Here is a 25990-nt window from a genome sequence, read left to right as displayed (position 1 = left end):
GGGCAACTCACCACTCTGTTTATACTTGGTTTTCTCCCAGGCAAGGTGGAGATAAAATTTCTTGTCCTCTCTGCCTTGTGAGGTTAAAGTCATCAAATCAGACAGTGACTGTGAAGATGCTTTGTAAACCATCAATGACTATGACAATAGCAACTATAATTATTAATAAATAATCTTAGGCTGGCCTGAGCATCTCAGAGAGGCTACCATCTTGATCAAGATTGTTAAAGTTAGAGCCTTGCTTGCCTCAGAAACATTTAAAAACTCCCACGAATACAGTACTATACCATGTTCAAAGTGCTCTCACACCCAATATCTTAATCCCCTCATAACCCCATGAGGCAGATGTTCCCATTAAGGACTGGGTACACTAAGAAATGCTGACTCTGTTCATCTGACCTCGTGCTTAGCTCCCCAAACCTGTGGCACAGTGTCTCCATGCCGGACTGGTATCCTCATAGTATGCTTACCTTTAACTTCTTCTCTGCCCGGGCTGCCTGTTTGCAGATGGGATGCCAAACCTCAGAACCTGAGAGACCAGGAAAGCAACAGAGGCTCAGACCTTTCAAAGTTACCATATTTGGAATCTCTCCCCTCCCCCACCTCAATGCACTCCTCTGGCCACATCTTTGCCCTACACATCTTCTGGCAGGATGCCCTGGGCTTTCTCAGCTCCCTGCTGGCACCTCTCCGCTGAACACCAACTCGACTGCCCGGACCCCTTTTCTGTGTGTCCAAATTCTACCCATTCCTCTAGGTTCAGGTCTTACATGACATCTTGCAAACTTCCTTACCTGCCAGCTGGGAGCGAGTCTTCTCTCCTCTGTGTTCCATAGCGCTCTGTATCTCTCTTCACACATAGAGCTTTAATCACAGTGATGTATGGCTCAACTAAATTAAGAGTTCCTTCTGGGCAGGAGCTGAGCTTTACTCATTACTATATCCCCCACAGCCTCCAGTACACAGCCTTGTTCTTAGCAGAGGCCCATACATGTTTGTGGGGCGAATAAATGACAGGACATTGGCAGTGAGGAACACACAGCAGGTGGCCGGTATTTGTTGAATGAATAAATGGCAGGGAGGGGGTGAAAGAAAATAACAGACTGTGGCGACCTCCAGCCTTCCTTTCTCTTTAAAGACTATCAGAGCTATCACATTTAAGGGGAGGAGGTGTCAATGGTGTATATTCTGCTCAAGAGCATTGCCTTGACCTGCTAATTCCTCAGAGACCCCAGACTCTTCAAATTTAGTATATTTGTGTTGCTAATACCCTCATTTTATCATGGGTGCTGGTCCAGTTGGCTGGCCCCAAACCCAAGAGGCCAATTTGGAAAGGCATGAGCAACAGGTGGCTGGTCACATGATGAGGAGAAGCCCTGAATATTACACATTCCCCAAAGAAGGGACAGGTGTCCTGGATTAGAAGGAAAAATAGGAACATATTATCCCTCTGGAGCCATTCCTCTTATAACCAGCTCTAAAAGGAAAGGGACCAGCAAATGGCGAGATGCCTGTGCACCCAGATGGCATTTGTTTGTCTGACTTTGTTTCTAGGGTATATTTTCCATCATGGCTTGCTGCCTGGAGCCCCTAGGACTGGAATACTGACTATGGGATGGGGGTGGGGGTGTAAATTCAAGTAGTCAGACCCAAAAGAGAGGAGAGAGGATTGTTCCCAAGTTGGGAGCCCTGGGTTCTTGTCTCTGCTCAGCCACTAGCATATTCTTTCTCTCTGCATCTCAGTTTCTTCACCTGAAAAAAGTGATGTAGGATTTAGATGATCTTGGAGATTATTTTCATCTTCAGGATTCTAATTCTAGGGTCAGTTTTGTCTTTTTTTTTTTTTTTTAACAGGAACCTCCAATTCCTGTCTGCTGACATTCTTGGGTGTTCATGATTCAAAAGGAAGCATTGCATTACTTCTTTAGTAAAATGCAATGGCTCTCAGAGCCCAGTAGAGGGACTCTGGGTCAGTGGCTTGAGTCAGCAATCACAGGGTGTGCCAGCTTTGGAGCTGTTGGCTGAGATCTTTGCTTTTGGGAATTATTAGAGAGAGCATTTCCAGTTCCTCTCTGAATTGCTCCTGGATCTACCAGGAGTTGTTTACAACTGTGGATCTTGCAGGAAACACATGTTACAGGTCACTGTAGGAAATGGACGAGGTGGACAAGAGGTCTGGAAAAGTCATGAGATTAGGTGAAAGACACATAGGCCAGGTGAAGGGGCAGAAGTCCTAGTGGGTGGAAATGACGTGCAAACTGGATGCCCGGGCTAGATGGTCTCTCTTGCTTTTTGACTCCATGACATCGACATGATCTGAACTTCAGCACTGTGTATTTGAAAGATGCTTCTGTTATTGGGTCGTAGTGGTTCTGTGGCTCAAACTCAGGAGAGCTCTACCACTGAGTTACATCCCTGGCCCTTTTTATTTTACTTTTACTTATTTATTTTTTTGTGGTACCAGGAATGGAACCCAGGGGCATTCTACCTCTGAGCTACACCCCAAGCCCTATTTTTTAGTCTTTTTATTTTTGAAACAGGGTCTCACTGAGTTGTGAAAGGCCTCACTAAGTAGCTGTGGCGGTCCGTGAACCACGTCCCGAATGCGGGGATTACAAGTGCGTACCACCATGCCTGGATCTATTTTTATTTTTTTTATTTGGACACAGGTTTTCATTAATTGCTGAGGCTGGCCTTGAACTTGTGATTTTTCTGCCATTTTCCTGGGAAGCATATTTATATAATAAATGAGGATCAAATGGAAGAAAGAAAATATAATTAACTATGAAAGAAATGAGAAGTTTAGGAGTTGGCAGGATATCATCTAAATAAAGAGAGTCAAAAAAGAATTTGTTGATAGTTGGGAGTAAACTTAGAATAATGAAGATAAAATGATATTTTTCCCATGAAGACTCCTATGAAATTGTCAGCTGTTGAGCTTAAACCCTTGGCCAATAGCTCAACGATGTGAGGGCAACAGAAAGAAAACATCCAGAAGGAAGAAGGAAGGCATTCTCTTCTTTCCCTGGACTTTATCTCCAGAGCTGGCCCACCTGGGCCACATGTTTAATAAAGAAACACATGAATGACTGGTTGGGTCCTACTTTTTTTTTTTTTTTGTGGTCCTGGGGATGGAACCTAGGGGATTTCTACCTCTGAGCTACACTCCCAGACCTATTTTATACTTTATTTGGAAACAGGGTCTCACTAAGTTGCTGAGAGCCTCACTAAGTAGCTGAGGCTGGCTTCGAACCTGTGCGATCCTCCTGTCTCAGCCTCCCAAGTGCTGGGATCACAAGCGTGTGCCACCACGCCCGGCTCTACTTTCATATTTTAAAAAAGATACGAGGTGAAAGTACCTATGGGAGGATGGTAAACAGAATAGGGAAGGGACTCAAAATTATGCCCTAAGGCAGGGTCTTCACCCTGAGAAGAAGAGATCAAACTGAATGGTGAGCTGCGCTTTTGAACATTTTAATGGCTCTCTGTGGAAAGAGGCTTTCATCTGCTCTGCGAGTCTTATAAAGTAGAAGAAGAACTAAGGAGCAGAGGTTCCTGGGAAGGAAAACTAACATCTGAGAATTGGAAGGTCTCATCCATGGGGTGGTGAGCTTCTTGGCCCTAGAAGTATTTAAGTGTACATTGGGTAAAAACAGGCTCAGTAGAGTGTGGACACTCATCATACGACACCGAAGGGTTCTAACCAACCATCCTAATTCTTGGAGACTCTGTGTTTACCTCAATGTACTTTTCTGTATAAAGAAAATAATTATTTGTTCCTATCCAATAATCCAATGAGAACGTAAATTCTATGAGGGGAGGGATCCGTATCTAGTTTTTTTCCCCCTATAGATATATATCCAGAGACTGAAGATTCTCAATAAAAACTCACTGAGTGAATAAACAAAGGAAACAGGATATCCTTTCTCCAGCCAGTTGGACTCTGTAAACTGGGTTTAGAGATTTGGAGAAATGTACAATCTAGACTTTGATTTGACAATACAATTCCAGATGGAGTGTCTGTATGAATATTCAGTAGATTAAAGTTTGTTAAGTGTGACCTGTGGACTACTGGTTTGAGAGCCTGGTCAAAGCAGATTCCCAGGCCCAGGAGCCCCCGGGGCCAACCTCCTGGAGGTGGGGCCCGGGGATCTGTGCTCCCCAGCTGATTTCATGACTATACAGAACCAGAGGACTAAATGCCAGACCATTCTCTAGACTAGTTTCTTTGCGGTGTCATGGAAAAGAAACCGATTTTGCAAGACGGAACTCTAACATCTTGTAAGAATGCATTTTTTTTTTCCTGCTAGACTCCTGGTTTCACAGTTATGCTCTCTAGTCCTCTGAGACTGTCACCCAAAACTTCAGGTTCTGCAGGTGAAACCTACCTTGGTGGTTAGAGGAATCAAGCATTAACTGTTTTATGATTAGCTGACTCAGAGACAGAGATCTGACTCTCCCAGACAAACCACTGGCTGGGTGTTTGGACTGTTTCCATCCTTAGCAGGGTCAGCAGGAAGTCTGAGCTGACTGGTTACAGCACCCCACCTCCTCCCGCCCCATAATATCTGGGGTTGGTTTAATATTTGGGAACCCATTCACTCCTCTGCTGGACCTTGGAGTTGGATTTGCCAAAGCCTTATTTTTCAAATGCCAAAGATGGAGCTGGTGCCATTGTCTTCCAGAATACCCAGCCAGGAGTCATTCATCTATCAACAATGGTGAAGGAAAATAGCTGGCCTAAAGGTTCTGTTTGGTCAGTATTGTGATTTTAAACTTTTTTTTTTTAAAAAAAGATTTTATTCATTTATTCCTTTTTTCAGGTTTAATTTTTAAATTTATTTTTTATTGGTACATTGTAGTCATACATTTTTTTTTTTTTTGCAATACTGGCATTGGAACCCAGGGGCACTCTACCTCTAAGCTATACCTCTGACCTTATTTTTTTATTCTTTATTTTGAAACAAGGTCTCACTGAGTTGCAAAGAGCCTCACTCACTAAGTAGCTGAGGCTGTCCTCGAACTGTGATCCTACTGTTTCAGCCTTCCAAATGCTGGCATTACAAGCCTGCGCCACCATGCCCGGCTGTAGTCATATATGGTAATGGGGTACAAGATAGTAGAGGCATACATGCACACATCACTCAGCCCTTTCCCACTTCCCACCCCAGTCACCTCTCCACTCTCTCCTGTTCATGTTTGGCTTAGTGATTGATAGATATGTTTGTCCCTAATGCACGTGATTTTAAACCTTTTTGAATCTGAATGTTTTTAGATACTGCAGGTTGCCATACCTGCCCTGTAGACCCTCTGTATCTACCTGGCAGCCCTTCGCATTCATCAGTGTGGGCATTTGGGAACCCTAGCCAGGGAATTCTCCTGCAGCAGGTTTCTCCAGATTTCTCTTGACTCTAGTGGAGGTAGGCGGGGAAAGAGGGATTCTCAGAATTCTGCCTTGATAACAGCAGTGTTACATTTGTGACATAAACTGTAGTCTTTAAAACCTTTTAAAATCCCTACCCAGATAATCAGATTCTCAATAAAAACTCACTGAGTGAATAAACAAAGGAAACAGGATATCCTTTTTCCAGTAAACTGTAAACTGGGCTTAGAGATTTGGAGAAATGTACAATCTAGACTTTGATTTGACAATACAATTCCAGATTGAGTGTCTGTATGAATATTCAGTAGATTAAAGTTTGTTAAGTGTGACCTGTGGACCACTGGTTTGAGAGCCTGGTCAAAGCAGATTCCCAGGCCCAGGAGCCCCCGGGGCCAACCTCCTGGAGGTGGGGCCCGGGGATCTGTGCTCATCCACAGATGAAACACAGGTGATACATCCACACAATGAAAAATTATTCACTCTCAGAAGGTATGACATACGGATGCATGACATAGGAAGAACCTGGGAAACTTTATGCTCAGGAAAAGAAGCCAAACACAAAGGGATGCAGAGTATATTATCTCATCTGTATGAAATATTCCAGATAGTAAATCTATAGACCCAAAGCAGATTGGTGACTGCCAGAAGGGAAGGGGAGGTAGAGTGGAGATCAATTACATAATGGATATGGGGTTTCTTTGGGGATGATGAAATATTTTGGAACTAGATAAAGGTGTTGGTTGCACATTTGGAATGTGCTAAAAGCTACTGAATCACTTCAAAAGGCTAAATTTTATATTATATGAATTTGATCTCAAGAAAAAAGAAAATCCATGCCCTATGTCCCCCAGCAGGTGAACTGCTTCTGCAGACCACAGAGCCCTCTGTTCTTCCTCTGTCACTAAGGGCCCAGACTCTGCAGGAGGGAGACAGCAAGCTCATCTGCAATTGAGTCGGCCATGTAATAACCATGTCCTCATTATCATTATCTTGGGCATTAGCAAGCTTCCCCATGCATCAGGCACTCTATGCATTATTTAACACAATATTTTTAAGTGGCTGAAGTCCTGGTTATACTGACGGTCTCATTAGCTGCATTTCTAGAGGAACTTAGTTATCATTCTGTGCCTTGGTTTCCCCATCTACAAGGTGGGATGATGATAGCTTCTCCCTCATAGGTTTGTTTTAAGGATCAATGAGCTATTATGTGCGCAGCACTCAGAATAGTGTACTATATAAGTGTTAGTTATTATTGTTAGGAATGCGATATCCTCTCTCTGATCCCCTAAAAAATCTGTATGCCCAGATCTAGTTCAGGGGAGAGGAAAGAGTCACAGAGCGCCCGGGAGCAGGGCCTGTGTGGGGGAGGGGGAAGTAGTGAGGGGCAGGCTGGCTGTGCAGGTGAAATCGCTGGACAGGAGCCTGGCTCGGTCGCCAGCGCACCCTCCTGGGAGGCTGGGCTTGTGCCCAGGACAAGGAAATCTTGGGAGAGGTGGGAAAGACTGGTTTTCCTGGAGCTGGCATGACGTGGGATTGAAGCTCAATAAAGAGGTGGAGGGAGAAAAGTGCCTATACCATGGGCCATACTGGCAGGATGGGGAGGGGAGAACAGCAGTGCCATGGTGCCTAGTAATTCAGGGGAAATGATAACTGCTGATAGAAAGAGTTACGACAGAAATGAAAATGTCCTTGGCATCTGCTTAGCATATGCCAAGCACTAAGTCTGCTCATAAACCTTATTGGTGTTAGTGTAACTAACATCTCTAGAGTGCCTGTGCCTGGCCTCCTGCTTCATACCCATTTTATAACAGTAGTATTAAAATAAAAAAAAATGCTGACAACTGACCTTTGCTGAATACCATCTAAGTGTCCTCAGATGGTAATTCTGACAAGAGCCAGCACTGATGAGTGCACTGCGTCTCGGGCATGGTCACCTTGTGTCTGTCAGGAGCTCAAGTTGGCAGAGCTGGCGGTGCCGGGCTCTTTGGGGAGCATGCACCCTGCAGCAGCTCAGCCCATCCTCACACCAGCCTTGTGCAGTGGGGTCTGTTCTCTTCTCTCTTTTCTAGATGGGGAAGCTGAGGTTTAGGGAGCTTGGATGTCTTCTTGCCTGCTTGCCCAACTCTGTCTTGCCACCATAGCCTGGGCATGGCCTGTGGCCCAAGTTGGGTCATTGGAGTCTCTCTAGGACTGAGCCCCGCAGGGAATGTTGCTTCTCTGGTACAGCTGGTGGCTAGGGCCTGGCCAGGACCTCCCTCCCATCACAGGGCACCCCAGCCTAGAGCAAGAGGCCAAACGCAAAAAGAAGCAGGGAGCCAAACCACCTGCTGATACCAGGTCCTCCCCACCCCCAGCTGCTCCTAGCTGCTACTTAGTTCTGGGAACCATCAATCCCCTTTTGCCTAAGGTGGCTTGAGTTAGGTTTCTGCCACCTAAAAAGTCGAGACCAATAAGACATCTCATCAAGCGAGAACCCGAGTATCTGACAAGTTCTTGACTTGCCCTACAGGCAATTTTGTTTCTCGGAAAATAGAGGAAGCAACCAGGGAAATTGCTACTCTGGACCTAATTCTGACCAACAGGGACAAATTGGCTGGTGAAGTAGATGTGACATTAACTGGTGAAAGGAGGGCCATATCGTCTTGTGACCCGACAGGGACAAGCTGGAAATGGACTTTAGAAATACAAACTGCAGACTACGATACTGTAATATTTTCTATAGGATTCAAGATGTTTGGTAACCCTTAAAAGCTAAAAAGAAAATTGGAAGTTCATCAAAAATTAAAATGTACTCTATTTAAAATGAAATACGCTCAGTACAGTCAGACTTTAGGAAATATCAATTTAGTGCAGGAACAGGATATGTTTGAAGAATCTAAAATTATATAGCAGGATTGGGGAAACAGAAGATTTAAAGTTTTTAAGCATAACTCCTACAACCTAAGCTGTCAGTAGAGAGATCCAATTTAAGGTAATAGTGCTAAACTATGAAATGATAGCAGCCAATACTACAGTAACGCCTTTGAAAAGTGGTTTGATGAGCTGTGCAGATCAGGGCTGAAGGCTGGCTCTCCACAACCTGAAACAACCAGGGTGCTTACTGAAACATCCATTAGCTAGGGCACCTTTTCTGAGTTACCTGTCAGAGGAAAAGGAGGCCTCTCGCTAAATAAGTACCAACGGCATCCCCAGCTGTGCCAGAAGGACACACCTACTGATAGCAGGACCTTGTATCATCTGAACTAAAAAAAACTCCATAGTCCGAAATAGATTCTGCTATACAAGGGACGGGTTTGATATAATTATCAAAGCAAGCCTCAGGGCTCCATTTTGGGCTTACATTAACACAGAACCAAGGTTCATCACTATATTTTGGGCTGTGGACACCTCTGAAAAGCTGACGGAAGCTACGGATCTTCTTCCTGGAGATACATCTACCTGCAAAATTGGCACACAATTTCAAGAGACTTAAAGAGTTTAGAAGGCCAGCTATAAACCACAGTTGAGGAACGCAACACTAGATAAAAGAAAACTGCTTTAAACAAACCCTAGCAAGACAGGCTGGATAACCTCGCTGCAATGTAACCTCTCTAAATTTTTGTTCTTCTTCTCTAAAATAAGAATATTATTTTTTATTTTTTAGTTCTCATGGTTGTTGCGAGACTAGAATGGGGGTATACCTGAACCTTTTAGTACAGCACTTGGTGTATAATAAACAGCCAGTATCAGCTGATATTATTTTGTTATTATTATTATTTTATCTTTATTATTGGCAGGACCTACAATTTGCTACAATATTTTCATTAGCAGATCAGGGTTTGTTCCAGGATTTCTTTTTTTTTTTTTTTTTTTTTTGCAGTACTGGGGATGGGGATGGAAGAACCCAGGGCCATTGTACCTCTGAATGACACCCCCAGCCCTATTTTTTATTTTGAAACAGGGTTTCACTGAGTTGCAAAGGGCCTCACTAAGTAGTAGCTGAGGCTGTCCTGAACCACCATCCTCCTGTCTCAGCCTCCCAAATGCTGGGATTACAATCATGCACCACCACACCTGGAAGTCCCAGGATTTCATAAAATGATACCCTAACTAGTAAGTTTTAGTTGAATACATACAAATGATAACTGAGAACTGTTTTAAAACATGCAGCTCGCTGGGTGTGGTAGCGCACACTTGTAACCCCAGTACTTGGGAGGCTGAGACAGGAGGATAACAGGTTGGGGGCCAGCCTAAGCTACTTAAGGCCAGCCTCAGCTACTTAAGTGAGACTCTCTGCAACTTAGTGAGACCTTGTTTCAAGAAATGAAGGATACAAAAGAGGGCTGTTTATGTAGCTTGGAGGTAGAATGTCCCTGGGTTCAATCTCCAGTACTGCGAAAAACAAAACAAAAGTGGGCTAAACTCTTGTGTCTATTGTTGCTGTGTCAGGTCCTTGGATGGGGAGTCGCTAGTGGGATTTTGTGTAGATGGAAGGGAGAAGAGAATCTATCTTCCCCCTTCTTCTGGGTGTCAGCTTTAGAGCAAGAGCAAAATCTATCTCATGAACCACATTTGGAACTTAGGAAAATTCCCACTGGTCCAGCAACTGTAACCTTTGTGATTTCAGTGTAAGTATTGCCCCGAATGCACAGCATTTCAGCTATTATTTTGCTGCACAAAAATCAGTGACCTAATTTCCTGGTGAAGCCCAAATGAAGGGTTTGGATAACAAACAGATTAGAAATCTGGCGTCTTTACAAAAACAGTTAAAAGACCGAAGGCGCAACATAACTTAAACGAAAACTGAAGTTTGTCTCCCAGGGCTCTGGAAGTTCTCCCCCTGACAGACATCAGACTTCTTCCAATTAGAGCCCGCCCATCAGAAAGCCATCCCACTGCAATGAAAACACGAGCTGCCCCAGGGCCTCCTGGGTACCACCTGCCAGTACCTGACTGTCTAGCTACAGAGCTGGCAGGACTGAGCTTTGTGGGCATCCTAAGACACACTCTCTGCGTGTCTCTGGCTCTGCCTCTCTCCCTCACCCCTTCCCTTTATGCACTGCTTTATGGGGTCCCCAGCACCTTCACACTTACCCTCTTCTCCAGTGTTCATGAGAACCTTACGGCCTGTGCCTGCTTTCATACCCAGTGCACTGGGTATGTGGATGTGACTCGGTTTCTCCTCCATGTAAGGATTCCTCCCACCAGGGGCCTCTGCACCTGTTGTCCTCATCGCCTCCATCATCTCTCCTGCCTCCTCACACTCCCCCTCCTACTCATTGTCACGATCGATCTTGACTTGACATGGGCTTCTTCAAGGGAGCCTCCCTGGCCTCTCAGACTGGCTAAGGGGCCTCATGACACATCCCCACTCGTCCAAACCTTCCCTGCACAGCACTTCTCAAAGTTCACCCTTGGATGTTTGCACTTCTGTTGAATTAACATCAGTCTGCTCTGCCAGAGAGTAAACTCCACCAGGCCAGCAAGCAAGCCAGCCTTGCTCATCCCTGAGCAGAGAACCTGGCGTAGACCCAGCCTCCCATGGAACAGATCAGACAGGGACACTATCCTCATCTGATAGGCAACGGAAGAGCCCCAGGAGAGAAGTCACTTCTCACATTCACACGCGTTAGTGAAACACTGGCTCGGAAACCCAAGAGTCCTGGCCTGCAGCCGTCTCTTTCTACTTCTGCACTGCCGGGAGGGAGGTGTTCTCATAATTTCTACAGGAGGTCACATTGAGCCTTGGTACCCCTGCCGGGCCAGGGTGTCCAAGGCCCTGCTCTCAGTGATAGGAGAGATGCCTGGCAGCTGTCACCCCCATAAGACACCCACAGCCTGAGTCAGCATGACTCTAGCACCACGTGACCTGAGCCCCCTCATTCCAGGATCACTCTGAATCCCTCGAGGCAGGTCCTTGAGCTCCCTGCAATTACTCCCACTCTCCCAGGCGCCAGGGGGTAGGGATGGGGATAATTAATAAGAGGGTGACAGGCCCTTCTTCACTACCAAGAATATATCCCACCCCTGGAGGCATTTCTTAGTTTTGGTGGTGCACTCTCTCCTATGGCCACAGAGCTGTTTACTCTGCTTCATATCTCACTTAACTCCTTTGGCGTCTGTGTGAAGTTGGATCAGTGAAGATATTAGCCCATGAGGCTCTGAGACTTGGATTTCTGCTGCATCTCTAGTTGTTAGACTAGCACTGGGTACACAGTAGGTGCTCGATAGATATTAAGTGAACAGACAGGGAGTGTCCTGTGTGTCAGTATCTTAACTGTACCTGTATCCTACAGGCACTCAGATTTGTATCTTGTACAGATTAGGCAATCAAGGTTCAAAGAGTTAAGAGACTTGCCCAAGATCAAAATTAGTAAGCAGTAAAAGTAGGATTCAGTCTGGGTCCGAGCACAAACAGGAAAAAATTAGAATTGAGCATTCAGGAGGGAAGGGGAAGGGTTGGTCATTCTAGTGATGCACAGAATGTGCAGGTGAGGGCAGTTCCAACACTAGGAGCTGTTCACCAGAGGAGGGGAAAGAACAGAGTGCAACTAATTTTCAACCCAATGCAAGCTTCAGATCCTCGTGGTGCCCATGGAGACCTCACACAGTATGCTGAGACTTGTAACACAGGATCCTGCAGCAGAAATCATGGAGGGACCCAGGCACGGAGGGGTGGGGGCTCACGGGGAGGGGCAGGGACCTGAGTAATGGACAAGGCCTGGGTCCCAGGAAGAAAGGTGTAGACAGCCCTGGAGGGGGAGTCCCAAAGCCAAGTCCTGCAAGCTCTGGTTCCTACTGAAGTCTCTTCATTTCTCAGGGCCTATCTAAACCACCTATAGAATGAGGACATTTACTTTACAGTTTAGAGTGGCTCCTGAGATCCTTCTGTCCCAAACACTTATGTGACACTCCATAACAAGTCAGTAGTTGCGGAGTCAGGGAATCTGGGAAATGGTCACCTCACGGAATCCCTGCTCCAGCGCTCCTGACAGATGTACAGGCTTCTGTTGAACAGCTCTAGGCTGGCGGTTCTTTGGGGAAGATGCTTTGGCCATCTGGGGACATGTGGCCATATCTGGGACATTTTTAATTGTTACAATGGGAAGGGGCATGCTATTGGAATCTAGTGGGTAGAGGTGAGAGAAGCCACTAACTTCCCTAGAGTACACTGAACAATCTTCACGCCAAAGCATTATCCAGGCCAAAACGTCAACAGTATTGAGGTTGAGAAACTGCTGTAGGCACAGGGGTTTCATTGAGCTTGGGGGAACTCGTGGCTGTGGACATCCATGGCCTTGATGTGGCTGTGGACATCCATGGACAAGTTTGATAGAAAGATATACTTCCTTCAGCTGGTGGCCTGGCCTTAGAGCTATTTTTTTGGGAAACCTGAACAAAGGGCTCTCCACTCCTTTCTAAGACAGCTTTTCAAACAGGTAGGCAAAGTCTGGCCATGGCAATTCAGCTGGTAGTGACCAGCTATGGAGGGAAGGCAGGTGGAGCCAATGTCAGGGGCAAGGGGTTTCAGGGAGAAGACCAACTCTTACAAACAGCAGAGGGGACCAAGTGCAAACAAAGGGCGTGGGGCTCTCGGAGGAGGGGTGTGGTCGGTTGTGGGTATGGTTGAGGGAGTCCGGGTGTCGATGAAGCACATAATTGAACAGGGCCTAGAGTGGCAGCATTTCCAGAGGAGGGAACAGGGAGACAAAAGGATCAGTATGAGTTCCATTCAGGGGCTGAATGGCATCTTGCTATTAGGCGCAGCCTAAGTGCTCAAGGGTAGAGAGGAAGTCTGTGATTCTGGAGCAATCTAACATAGCTGGGCTGAAGTGTCTGTACCTAAACTGGTGGGTGGGGGCTGCCTGGAAGACCTCTTGGTGGGTCAGAGCTAAGAGGACTTGGAGGCCTGGGGTGAAGGGCTGGGCAGAGGAGAGAGAACTGATCAGAATCTAGGTGACTGATGCAGGAGTCCTGGGGCAAGAGACAAGACCCTGGGAGGTAGCAGAAGGGAAGCAGTCCTGGCTTGCTTCTGGGGGACCATTAGTGCCCCCCCCCCCATTCTACCTCATATGCTCAGAGATCCTGGAAACCCTAAGCGGCAGCCTAGTGTGGGGCTCTGAGATCTGTGGAGGACTGAGATAGAACAGGGTGGGCAGGAGCTGTGGGGACGTAGACTGTCTGCAATCCAGGCACCCATCTGAGGTTCTTGGACCCCTTGACCTTGTGCAGCTCTGCCTCCTGCCCCTAGGCAGAGTCAGGGAAGCCTGCTCAGAGCATTGCCAGGGAAGCGGGCCAGCTGAGCAGCGGGTGGAGCCACGCAGGGACGGAAGGCAGATTACATGTCACTTCTTATTAGCCACGCCAGCAACTTCTCCCATCCGCTTAGAGAGGGGTGAATTAATTGCAATTTTGAGGACAAGCCAACAGCAAAGATCACACCAAACTGGAGGGTGATCGTGTCTCTTTTCCAGTTATGAGTGGACTGGAAAGCCTTATGGAGGGTCAAATTGGCTTACCTGTAAGGTACATCTCCTCCCCTTCAGTGAACATCTGGTGGCAGCGTACACATCTGGCACAGGTGGGGTGGTAGTGCTTCCCTCCTGCCTATGAAATCAAGGGACGAAATAGAACATCAGAGCTGGGGCTGCTGAGCAGTGGGGACAGGTTGGGTGAACATTTCCTGGGTACATTAGTGTTGTTGGTGACTTCATGGCCCTGTAGTTGGTTAGGAGTCTGATCAGGGAAGGCCAGAACCATATGAGCACCCATGTAGGAAGCTTGGTGACTTCTTCCATGGGTCCCTCAAGGGACTTCCCTGGACACCTGCAGAAAGAACCATTTAGAGGACAATAGTCCCACCTTCTCATATCCATACGAGGAACCGTTCTTGCTTTGAGGACATCCCAACATTTTCCCAAGTATGGGGCCTTAACCACTAGTGATACCTGAAGTGATCTTAAGTAGAACCTGAAGTTGGGATTTAATAACATTGGATCAACAGAAACAACAATGAAAATTATCTCTTTTACAACTTTTTCAATCCCTTATTGACTCTTCTGATTCTGTCAAGGAGCAAGTACTGGTCAGATGCCCGTACATCTTTAACAATTATCCAAAAGTTACTATATTAAGAATGAGACAGGTGTCAGGCTTGGCATCTCCCTTCCCCACAAGCAATAGACTCTAGTTAGAACTATATTCACTTTTGGGTTATCTACAATATGGCAGGTGATTTAGGTTTTCCTGTTACGTTGTATAAGTTTTCTTACACATAAATAAGCTGGATTAAAGACCTATCAAAGTATGAGGTAAGAATGAGTTCCCACATATGGCAAAAATTGTGAGAGTGGCATGGGAAGTACATATTTTTGGGGTTTGGTGTACAAATAATGGTACGTGAAGAGCCAAGACCTACTGGGAATCCACTAACACCCACGCCCCTTGGTGCCTTGATCCTGAGCCCAGCACACCTAGATTTGCCTTTGGTAAGTCCCATCCCTTTTTTCACGTTTCTTTCCCATAATTACTTAGGTTAAAAATGGAAATGATTGCAGCTGCAAATCCTGCTATGTGGGGAAGACACAGACTCCAAGGAGGTTGTGCCTCAAGAGCTCCCTGGAAGCCAGTAGCAATGTTGGGGACGGACCTTCGGAGCAGCCACCAGCCCGATACCCACTTCTGTGCATATGATTCTAACAGTAAGATCCCAGGAGAGAGGACGTGATGGGTTAGGGCCCTTTGGTGGCAGCTCCAGGATTTCTACATGGGAGGAATGGTGCAGCCACTGGGCTGGAAGGTGGGACTGGTTGGAAGGAATATTTTGCATGTCAGGGCAGTTATTTTGAGGGAGAAGAGAGGTAATTAGTGCCTGGAGAAAACTGATGGATATTGGGGGGGTCATAAAGTCTCCCTTTTTAAGCCACCACTTGGTCTGATGCTAATGTGTACCTTCCAATTAAAAAATTATGATTGCATACCAAGACAAATTAGTTCCAAACATTTTTTGGGGAGTGGGTTTATTGGTGGTAGTCTGGCCTATTCTGGAAATAATTTATTCTAAAAACGTAGCAAGAATGTAAAGATGAAAGATTTTTACAAAAGAAAAAAAAACTCCCTGTGATATTTCATTTTTTCTTTCTTTTTATTCTTGGTTATTTATGTGGCCCCCACCAAGGACAACAAGAAAATGTCCTTGTCATCATCCAAGCAAACTAGGTTCAAACTTTAGAAGGAGCCTGCTATTTTCCCAAGCCAGGAAGTCGTGGGACTGATTTTCTCATACCATGATGAAGATAATCGGTTTAATTAATAGTCTCTTCCTACTCTGTGTCTCTTTATCATTTCAATTATAGACCTTTTTTTTTCCAGGGCGGCAACAGCGCCTCGACATAACTGAAGCTTAGTGTCTTCCTAAATGTCACGCCCACCACTCCGCCCCAGCTGAAAGAGTTTCCGTGATCATCTCAGGACCCCTGGCGCCGATGGCGTTCAAAACTGGAGGTGGGGGAGGGAGGCTGCTGGACAGCCTGCACCCAGCAAGAAGAAAAACCAAGCCAGTGGGGTAAGATGAACCATTTTACCTGTTAACAAACTAAAAGTGAGAAAACAGTTGAAGAAAAATAGCAAGGAGTTGGTGTCTGAAAAACAAGGCCACGTTGGAGGGAACCGAGAATGGCGGCCATGGTTGGGAGAGGCTGCGGAAGGACCAGCTTGTGGCTCTCTTTGGTGAGGACATGGACAAGAATGGAATGATGGGGCTGACAGCATAGTGAGCTCTGTCGTCAAGGAAGGGATTATGGGATGTCCTAGGAAAGAATGGGAAGGGTTAAAATGAGAAGAGTAGAAATAATTTCATTAAGTGCCTGTGGTATGCAGATAATATGCTGGGCCCTGTATTGGGCAACTGCCTGACTATCATCCTTTCCCCTTCTTCTAGATACAGGACCTAGGCTTTCCTTGGTGGGACTATGTATTCCCCACATCATCCATATGGTTAAGTGGTTGTTCACCTTGCCAATAAACTTATTCCAACCACTGGTTCAAGAGATGGGCCTGAAATGGTCCAGTGAGAGTCAGTGCTAGGATTTGCTGAGCTATTGGGAAAGATGGGCTGCTTTCTTCTTAGGGATACCGGCTGATAGGATGTAATCCTGGAGTGACTGACTGGTGTCCAGTGTCCCCATCCCAAAGAAGAGCCCTCTTGAGAATAAAGTCAACAGAGAAGAAAGCGGAGCCAAGACAGCCAGAGATTCCAGGTTATTTTTGCTTAGGCATTGGATCCAGCCACTGGGTCCTGAGCCAGAACGACTCCTGGGCTTTTTATTATGGGAGCTGCTACATTTCCTTTTCTGCCTGAGCCATTAAGGTATAGTTCCTACACCTGCAACCAATCAAGTTCTACCTAACATATCCATGAGGAGTGAAATGGCTGCAGTATTCTCCACTGACAGAGACGATGACTTAGGGCAAACAATTTGATTGTTTCATGGCTCGAGCTGAGCATGATGGCACACGCTTGTAATCCCAGCAATTCAGGAGGCTGAGACAGGAGGATAGCAGTTCATGGACAGCCTCAGCTACTTAATGAGGCCCTTTTGCAATTCAGTGAGACCCTATTTCAAAAATAAAGAATAAGCCAGGGGTGATGGCACACGCTTGTAATCCCCGCACTTGGGAGGTGGAGACGGGAGGATCGCGCAGGTTCGAAGCCGGCCACGCTGACTTAAGAGACCCTGTTTCCAAATAAAAATATAAAATAGGTCTGGGAGTGTAGTACGGAGATACAGAAGGGCTTCCAGGAACCCCAGTACCACCGAAAAATAAATAAATAAAAATTAGGGCTGGGGATGTAGCTCAGAGGTAAAATGCCCCTGGGTTCCATCCCCAGTATTGAGGATGAAAAAAAAAAAAAGTGGCAAAACTGGAAATCAAGTCCGTTTCACTGTGACTGTGTTTTTCCCCCTGATATCAAGCTATCTCTACATCCCCGAGTGGCTGAGGGCTGTGGCTACCAGAGCGGGAAACTGGATCCTGGAGTCCTACATTTTACCTCTGGCTCTATCAGAAATATTGTCTTGGAAAGGCGTTGACCTTGGGAAGACATCTCAAGTCTTGGGTCTCACTTTTCTCATCTGCAAAGTGAAGGGATGAAACTAGTTGTTTGCTAAAAGTCTCTTCCAGCTTTAAGAAAAAAAAATCAATAGGTCCAAGATGCTAATGGAGCCCCATACAAATGAATCAATTGAAACCCAGTTCTGGCTGTCTGGAAGGAAGAGGAGACTACCACAATGCAAAGCAATGGCAATGCTTGGGGTGGGGGAGGGAAGCAGCACCCGCCACCAATAGGATTTCAGAGCAGCTGGGAAGTGCTGGAGCATCGTCTATCTGCAGCCTTGTGTGTAACCAACATCCTTCCCTTCTCAAAAGAAAAACCAGCTTTTATGACCCCCTCATTCCACTGAGTTCACCACATGCTGATGCCTCTCACCACACTAGGGTGGGTGCAACCAGCCAGCCACCTTTCCCCATACCCAGCAGCTTCTGATCACACTGACACTCTGATTGACCTCGCCGTGCTTTCTGAAGCTCCATCCTTTCACCGTCCCTCTGCTCTCATCCCTGGCTGTCCCTCTTCTTCCTCTAATTCCTCTATTTCTTTCTGCTACTCATAGATGTTCTCTTTCTCTCATCCTGTAACTCCTTGAATGTCATTATTCATTCAAATCCTAGTATTTTGAGATTGTCCCCTCTAGGCCTGAGCTCTGTTCCCGAGCTGATTCATATTTTGGACTGCTGCTTGCAACCTTCCTGGGATTTTAATCAGAATCTGTCCCAAGTGGAACTTGCTATGTTTCTGCCCAGTCCAACTTGCCTCCCTTCATTCCCGGTTCAGCAGACAGACACCAGGCTTTCAATCACCCAGGCTTGATAATTTGGTACAACACTGGCTTCTTCTCCTTTGGTCCCCATATACACATGTGGACCCACAGCTGCAGACCTATTGTAATTCTACTTCCATAACATCAGAGACGAGGGTGCTGCCCTTGTCATGCAGTGGCCTCCTTGCTGGTCCCCTCTTCATCTCCCTCCTTCATATTTAGCCTGAGAACATCATCATGCCATCCTCTCTGAGGTGCAGCTCTGGTCAGGTCACTGCAGCCAAATCTTTACACAGCACAGCCCTCCGTCATCCAGTTAATCACATACAAACCTCATCTCAGATCCCATCCTCATACCTGGGCCCAGCAACCCTCCCTGGCTCACGGCTTATCCTCTGGCTTGCGTTTCTTACAGCTTCTCAGAGATGTTTAATAGTTTAGCAACTCCATGCATTCATGAAGCTTACTCTTTCTGTTACCCTGTATTCTGCACATGGCAGCTGGTGCAATAAATTTTTTTTTTTCTGGTACTGAGGATTGAACCAGAGTCATTCTGTCTCTGAGGTACAGCACAGCCCTTTTTTACTTCTAATTTTAAAACAGAGTCTCGCTAAGTTTCTGAGTCAAAGCCAGACTCAGACTAGGTTGCTGAGTCTGGCTTTGAACTTGCAATCTCCTGTCTCAGCTTCCCAAGTGCTGGGGTTATAGGCGTGTGCCACCATGGGCAGTGGAATACAATCTTTTAAAAATATAATCTTGTTATGTTGTTTCTTGGTTTGAAACTTTCCAATGGCTTTCCATTGCACTTAGTATAAAACCCAAACTCTTAAACAACAGTCTACAAAGTTCTATGTGAATGACCTGTATGGTATATAACTCATATTCCTGTACCCTTAGTTCATGAAATCCAGTCCCCTTTCCTTGGCCTTTTTTTCTGTTCGTTGAGTGGGTCAAATTCATTCATACACATGCTGGCCTCCTCATCCGCAGAGCTCTGCTTCAGTGCGTCTCCCTGGAGAGTCTTTCCCGATTGCTATACTCTCTCCTGCTGAGTGCACATGTGGCCACAGAATCCTCAACTCAGCACTATGGCAACCACAATCAACTGGACAGATCTGAAATGACTTCTGCTCACAGAAGCTAGCCCAGTCTGCCATTCCCAGCCATCATCAGATAAAAATGGGTCCAGAGACGCAAAGATCCTCACCCAGCACCTGAGTTTGAGTTAACTGTAGAGTCAACGGCAGATCCTAATGGTTCCTACTCTTAGGCTATTATTTTTCTTTGTAGCACACTCTCTTCTGTTTCTAAAGTCTAGGGAGACAGATTTCAGGCCACTGGGTGTGGACAGGAAGGCCCATAGACAGGGGCTCAGGTGAGGGCTCTGCAAGGTGCTGCAGGCTGCCTGTCACTGGCTGAGCGAGCTGTGCATCAGAGGCTGGGGAAAGCTGTTGCCATGGTGATGGACTAGCCAAGAAGGGCACAGAGAGCAAGCTGCTAGATAAACTGGATCTCAAATCAGCACATTACCAAAGACTTAAAAAATAATAATAAAAAAAACCTTCCATCCTGAGGCAGGGCTAAGAGGAAAATCCTAATTGTCACTCCCCAGAAACCTGTCTGGGTCTGAATTCAAAGGAGAAACTGATTTTTTCAGAACAGCAATTTTTGAACCAGGAATAATTTTGTCTACTGCATCATTTTGGGGGTGCCGAGATCTTGGCAAGGTTATGTGTTTAAGGTCACATAGCCGGCAAAGCTGAGGGAGGTTGAAGCTATGGAAGGAAGGGATGGGGGTGACTTTCTCCTTTCTCAGGGGTGACATTTTGGAGCCACAGGCCATCCTGCTCACGCATCTTTATGGTAACTGGGGCCCACTCACCTCCAAGACTCTGCCACTGATATATCGGTCACAAGTCTCACATTTGATGCCGAACTGGGAGTGGTAGTCAGACTCGCAGTATGGAACGCCATCCCTGCAAGAGGAAGTTCAGAGGGGATGAGGAAGTTAGGGGCAGCCTGGGGTATCTTGAGGCAGCCCTAGGACCTGCAGCAACTGTTTGGGCCCTGATTAGAAGCACGTGGGGATCTCCTTTAAAATGCAAACTTCTTAGATGCCCCTCCATTCTGTGGAATTGGAGGATCCTGGGGATGGAGGCCCAGGCATCTGCATCTGGTGGGGAGCAGTTCTGCAGATGCTGGCCTTGGTCCCTTGTCCGTCCACTTGCCATCTTCTCCCTCCCCAAAGTTGTCTGAACTCTCTCCCTTTTGCCCCAAAGGACTTTTATTTTCAATTATTTAAAACACTTAAGCTTTGTTTCATTTAGAATAGGTAACACTAACATATGGGGCAGCATTCTCAAGGCATAAAGGTAAAAGTCTCCACCTTCCTTCCAGTCCCTCCCCGTTTTCCTTCTTGGAGGTAATCGATGGAATCAGTGTTTTATGTATCCTTAAGGGCTCCTCCTTTAATAAAAATTTCACCTGTAGTGAAGGAACTATCTGATTGTGCTGCTGGATGAGTAGATAACAAGGAGCCTCCCATGAGCCTCCTATGTTCTCATTTCCACCCAGTGCTTGTGACTTAGCAGACACAGGTAAGATTGCTGTTAATTATTCTTGTGTTACACCTTACTACTAGTGACCATTAGCATTTCTTGGTGTGTGCCAGGCCTTCTGGTGGTGTTTCAAATAGATTACTTCATTTGGTCCTTATGACAGTCCAATGTGCTGAGAGCTATTAGTTTCCCAATGTGTGGATGAAAAACCCAAGCATGGATTAGTTGAGTAACTCGCTCAAGACCCCCCAGGATGACCTAAGGCTGGGACTTGAATCTAGGTGGTCTGGTTTCTCATCCAGGTTTTTCTGAGGATTAAATGCTTTGGGTCCAGTGTATCCTAGGGATTAGCACAGTGCCTGGGCCACAGTGTGCACTCAGCAAATGGCCCAGTCATCACCATGGCTGAGAGGGTCTAGTTCTCCAGGGCTGGCATGAGACAAATTAGGGATTCAGCCCAGTTCCACTCAATTGGTGATCTTGGCCCAGCTTCTGAGACCTGCCTAGCTCTTCTGAGTAGTAGGTCTGAACTCCTAGGAGAGAGAGACATTTCCCCTACTTTTGGGTGTATGAGAACTTGACTCAGCCACAGAGAGAGCTACAGGATAGACCTCCCATTTTTCTGTCTTAAAGCTGGGTCCACCAGCTAGAAGTCTCTCCCCATTTTCCTGCCAGGAGGTAAGGGTTGGGCTGCTAGCAGTCAATGTTTCCTGAAGGGGAAGCAACACTGAGCATTGATGCCTGGCGAAAGTCTGGGGGTGAGACTGCCCAGAGGGCAAGGACTTACTTGTGAACCTGTGAGACAAGCCTCCCCCCAACCCCTTTTAGCTCCCCCAGCCTCAAACCAGGCCCCACTCTCTGGGTACAAAAGTGTAACTTTACAAGGAGAAAAAAAAATCATTTGTCAGGAAACAGGTATAATGAACCAGCAAAATTTGGGTGTAAATGTGAACACAACCTCATTTAGGTCCCTGGGCTGGGAGACCTAAGGGAATTAAAAATATACATGATTCTAAATGGGAAAAGATGGTAAAGTGAGTATTTTCTGGGTACTTAATAGGCAAAAAACACAAATCTCTGAGCCTTTACACATCCCTACAAGGTAGATCATCTTATCTGCCCCATTCTTATAAGAGAGGAAACTAAGGTACAAAGCAGCTCAGTCCTCGGCCACATAGGCTGGGCTTCTACCCTGGGCATTGGCTGCAATAGCTAGTGCTCTAGCCTCTGCCACTCTGCTGCAGCCAGGTGAGCCCAAGGCCAGGCTGCAGAGGTGCCAGGTGCAGCGGGCAATATGGGCTGGGCCTCCTTGAGAGGTTCAAACTCTGAGCAAGTCCTTACTGCCCCAAGGAATTCTGGAAATTTACAAGAATACTCCTTACTTGGCAGGCCCAGAAAGAATGCCAAACCTCACTGACATGACATCCAGCGATTTTGGTGGCCTGGCCTCAGCTCACCCCTGCAGGCTGACTCTGCTTCTCCCGTGCACACACCTGAGCTCCCCAATGGGGGTAGCGGTCACTTGCCTTCTCTTTCCAGGCTAGGCATTCTGCCCACAAAATTTCCTTAGCATTTTCAAGTCTTTTCCCTTTTCTCAATGTCCAGCTCAAATGCCCCCAGCTTCCACTTCCTGCAAACTGGAAGCGATTCCTCCTTTTTCTGAATATTCATAGCCTTTCATTTGTACCGTGGACATAGGCAAGTGTTGCTTGGTCAGCACCCATTTCCCCTTGTTTGGCAGTAGTACCTGGATTTTCTTCTGGAGTCCACCTTTTCCCACTCAAGGTTACTGTGGGCCACAAAGGGCTGCTCTGTGGCTCTCAGGTTAGATGCTCCTGGCTGGTGATTGATCAGGAATGGGTGTGTGACCCAAGAGTAGCCAAATCATAGACAGCCCTGAGACTTCTGCTGGAGTTCTTGGGGAAAAGATTTCTGTTTCTCCTGGGCTTGCTAAGCTGATGGTACAAAAACCCTGGCATTGCTGGTGATCTTCTTGCTATTGCTTGGGGAATGCTTGCTTGAGAATGAGGCTGAATTCTATAGTACTGATGGCATCTTTAAGCCCCTGGATGCAGCCATGCCTGAAGTCATTTCTATGAGTGAATAAATGCCTGTTGTGTTTAAGTGAATTGCAATTTGGTTTCATATCACTTATGATTTGAACTGTCTTAAGGAATAAATAAGCTTCTCATGAGCTCCTTTCACATACCCCTTAGTGTCCTAATTCTTCATGTATCTCCCTTTTTAAGCTGCAAGTCTTGGGAGCAGATACCATATATATTGTAGCTCTACACACTCACCATCTTCCCAGCATTGGCCTAGCTGAGTCAAGCATCTGGGGTCCGAAAGTGTTAAAGAGTTAAGGTTCTGTGATCACAACTGCTTTTAGGTATTTGAATATAGATTTGTGGTCACTAGGGCTTAGCAACAGGTGTGTGTGTGTGTGTGTGTGTGTGTGTGTGTGTGTGTGTGTGTGTGTGGAGGGGTGAGAGAGGGGCCTTATTCAAAGCTGCAGCATGCAGGTGCAGGTCCCTGGGGATGAACTCTTTCCTCCTGATAATTTTATGTGTCCATCATCTCCTCTCATCTCAGTTAAATTCATCCAACAACTATATTATTGACTCTGGGCAGGGAATAAAGCAGTGACTAAAACAAATCCCCCATCCCAGTGAGGACAGAGGTATAAACACCACCACTGGATTAAGTGACTTAGTCCTTGAGTGAGTCTCAGTATCTCATGGTGACAGATCTCATCAGTAATTAAAGGGGCTTAACATGATAATGTATACAAAGCTGTTAGTAAGTTCCTTGCCCAGAATTAAAGCTCGGCAAATAGTCGTTAGTATCATTATCATTATTAAAAATTAAAACAGATAACTGTATGCTTATAAATGCCGGTAGGTTATACAAAAGGAATGAATGGGGCAGTCTGAGGGGTGGCGATGGGGGAGCGGAGGTGGGGGCGCGAGAGTGTGGGGCCACTTCTGAGCAGAAGGCGCAGGGCAGAGGCCACCCCCGAAGATGGGCAGAGCACTGGTGTGCAGAAGCCGCGTGCGGGGCGGGCAGGGAGTGAGGCCATTGTCCCCTCCAAGTGTGGCTGCGGATGATGCTAGAGACTCAGATAGGTGGTGGTGGGTGGTGGGAGGGGCTGGGTAGCTGCAGAGGCCTGGGAAGCGAGGTTGGGAGGGGCACCCACTTGCTGATGTACTCCCCGGTGAGGATGACGCTGCAGGTCTGGCATTTGAAGCAGCTGACGTGCCACTGCTTGTCCAGCGCCAGTAGTGACTGGCCGTGCTTGATCTCCTCTTTGCAGCCGGCACAGTCTGCAGAGAAAAGAGGGCACTGCTGAGCCAAACGCCCGGCTCCTTTGACTCCTGCCACCATCTCATGCCCGCACCAAAGAAACCCCTCCCTGAACACCAGGTGCCTCGCGGGGGGGCCCCCCTTGACCCTGCAGCTTCCAATGGAGTGAGACAAAAGGCTATCGGAGACCAAGCCTTTCAATGGGGGATTGTGGTGTAGGGGAGGAGCAAAGCCCTCCCTGCTCAGCAAGGTGGCCACTGTTCCTCCGAAGCAGACCCTACACAGCTGTGCCCTCCTCCGGTTGTTAACCAAGCTTGTGCGTCTCTCTGAGACCTCAGTGCCTGCAGCCTCCCTATCACCTGGGAGCTGGCGGCACACACGCAGCATCACAGGGGCCCCCAGACCTGTGAATTTCAGCAAACTCTGTGCGCCGTGAAGTTTGAGAAGCACAGCGCCTAGGGACAGGGTCCTTTTTTCCCCCTCAGGCTGTATACTCAATGGCAAGGGCCAGGTCTGGGTTCAGAGACTAACTCTATTCCCTTGTCTGGCAAAGTTCATTTGATGTGGTCATCCTCTGATCAAATTCACTTGTGGATTCTGTGGAGGTTAGTGGTCCCAGTAGGAACTCCAAGCATGCTTGCTGAAGGTGTGTGAATGAATGGGCCTACAGCACCCGGGCGGAGAATAAAACTGACCACGCCCCCTGCGTCCCCACTGTGCCTATCTACCAAACATCGGCTTCCCCAAGAAGCAAAGATTAGAGTCTGATGAGAGTGTCCTAAACCAGAAATGCACCCTTACCCCTCGTCGCAGTCACTCTGGAACGTGTTTTGGAAACAGCGGACTGTGGGGCAGGCTCAGAGGTCTGCCTGTTGCTCAATGAATGTCTGTGGGAGGGGGGAGGGACAGGAAGTGGACCAGCGTCCAAGGTACTTGGGAGATGCTGGGAATTCAGGCCTTGCTGACCGGATGGCCCACTTTGGAGGAGGAAAGGGTCACGGGGCAAAGTTTACCAGAGGACAAACCTCCCTGTTGGTGCCACAAGACAAATGATCACTTGAAATAGTGAGGACAAATGGAATCACATCTAAAGCTGGGGGGACCTGGCTCCTCAGCCCCCTAGCCAGCTGGGAGCCAGCCCTGGGAGAGACGATGTGTCTGTGCATCTAGGCAGGGTGGTGTGCCCAGGCTGTGGGGAAGATCTAGCTCGGAGGAAGCGTTTGGATGATTCAGTTCTCTTGGGTACTGCCTGCCTCTTCAGTACTGAGCACCCTGCTAACATCTCTAGCCCGCCCTGGGGACCAGCCAGCGGGCTCTCCAGCTGCAAAATGTTTCAAGCCTCAGACCTAAAGATGAGAGCCTGGGAGAATAAAGAATATGGGGTTTATCTCTTTCCCCTTTCTTTTTTCCAGGGGTCTGTATATATCTTTCTGCACCCCCTTCCCAACCATTGCAAGCTTCAGAACACAATAGTTCAGCGAGGTCAGACTCCTCCTTCCTTTCACAGGCAGACAGGCACCTGAAGTGACTTGCTTAGCGTAGATGTTACAGGTGTCTGGTAAAGCTTTCTAGGGCACAAAAGCTGAATTTGTGTCTAATAATAATAATGATTAATAATTCCATGGGGGCTCCAAGTTCCAGCACTCATCTTCTGCTTAATTGCACCCAGGGCTGGGCAGCTCAGCCCTTCTTACTAATCACTTGACCTATGAGCCCTGAGAGGGCTCAGAAGTGAGCCTCCTCATCTGGGTGCCCTCCTTACAATCAGAATCAGTTGTGCACATGTCTCCTAAATGGTTCTTATTATTCCACTCGCTTGAGTATTGAACACGCATTCTATGTGTTGCCTGATCTATACTCTGAAGCTAAAGGCACGATTCCTGTGG

The 25990-nt window shown here is 47.0% G+C and overlaps 1 protein-coding gene across 1 annotated transcript in view; it reads right to left on the bottom strand.

Annotated features, from left to right (window-relative positions):
- Window positions 1-25990, bottom strand: part of ABLIM3 (actin binding LIM protein family member 3) — a gene marked incomplete at its 5' end in the record, with an annotated part of 115930 nt that overhangs the window by 28247 nt on the left and 61693 nt on the right. Inside the window, 4 exons of the mRNA XM_080698677.1 lie at window positions 471-529; window positions 13882-13969; window positions 20126-20219; window positions 23998-24124. Coding sequence (XP_080554803.1) covers window positions 471-529; window positions 13882-13969; window positions 20126-20219; window positions 23998-24124 — 368 coding nt within the window. The remainder of the gene's footprint in view (window positions 1-470; window positions 530-13881; window positions 13970-20125; window positions 20220-23997; window positions 24125-25990) is intronic.

Source organism: Muscardinus avellanarius, assembly GCF_963383645.1.
Source record: "Muscardinus avellanarius genome assembly, chromosome: 7".
NCBI classification, from domain to species: domain Eukaryota; kingdom Metazoa; phylum Chordata; class Mammalia; order Rodentia; family Gliridae; genus Muscardinus; species Muscardinus avellanarius.
Note: the sequence above shows the minus strand (reverse complement) of the source record. Positions and strands in the feature narration are given on the sequence as shown.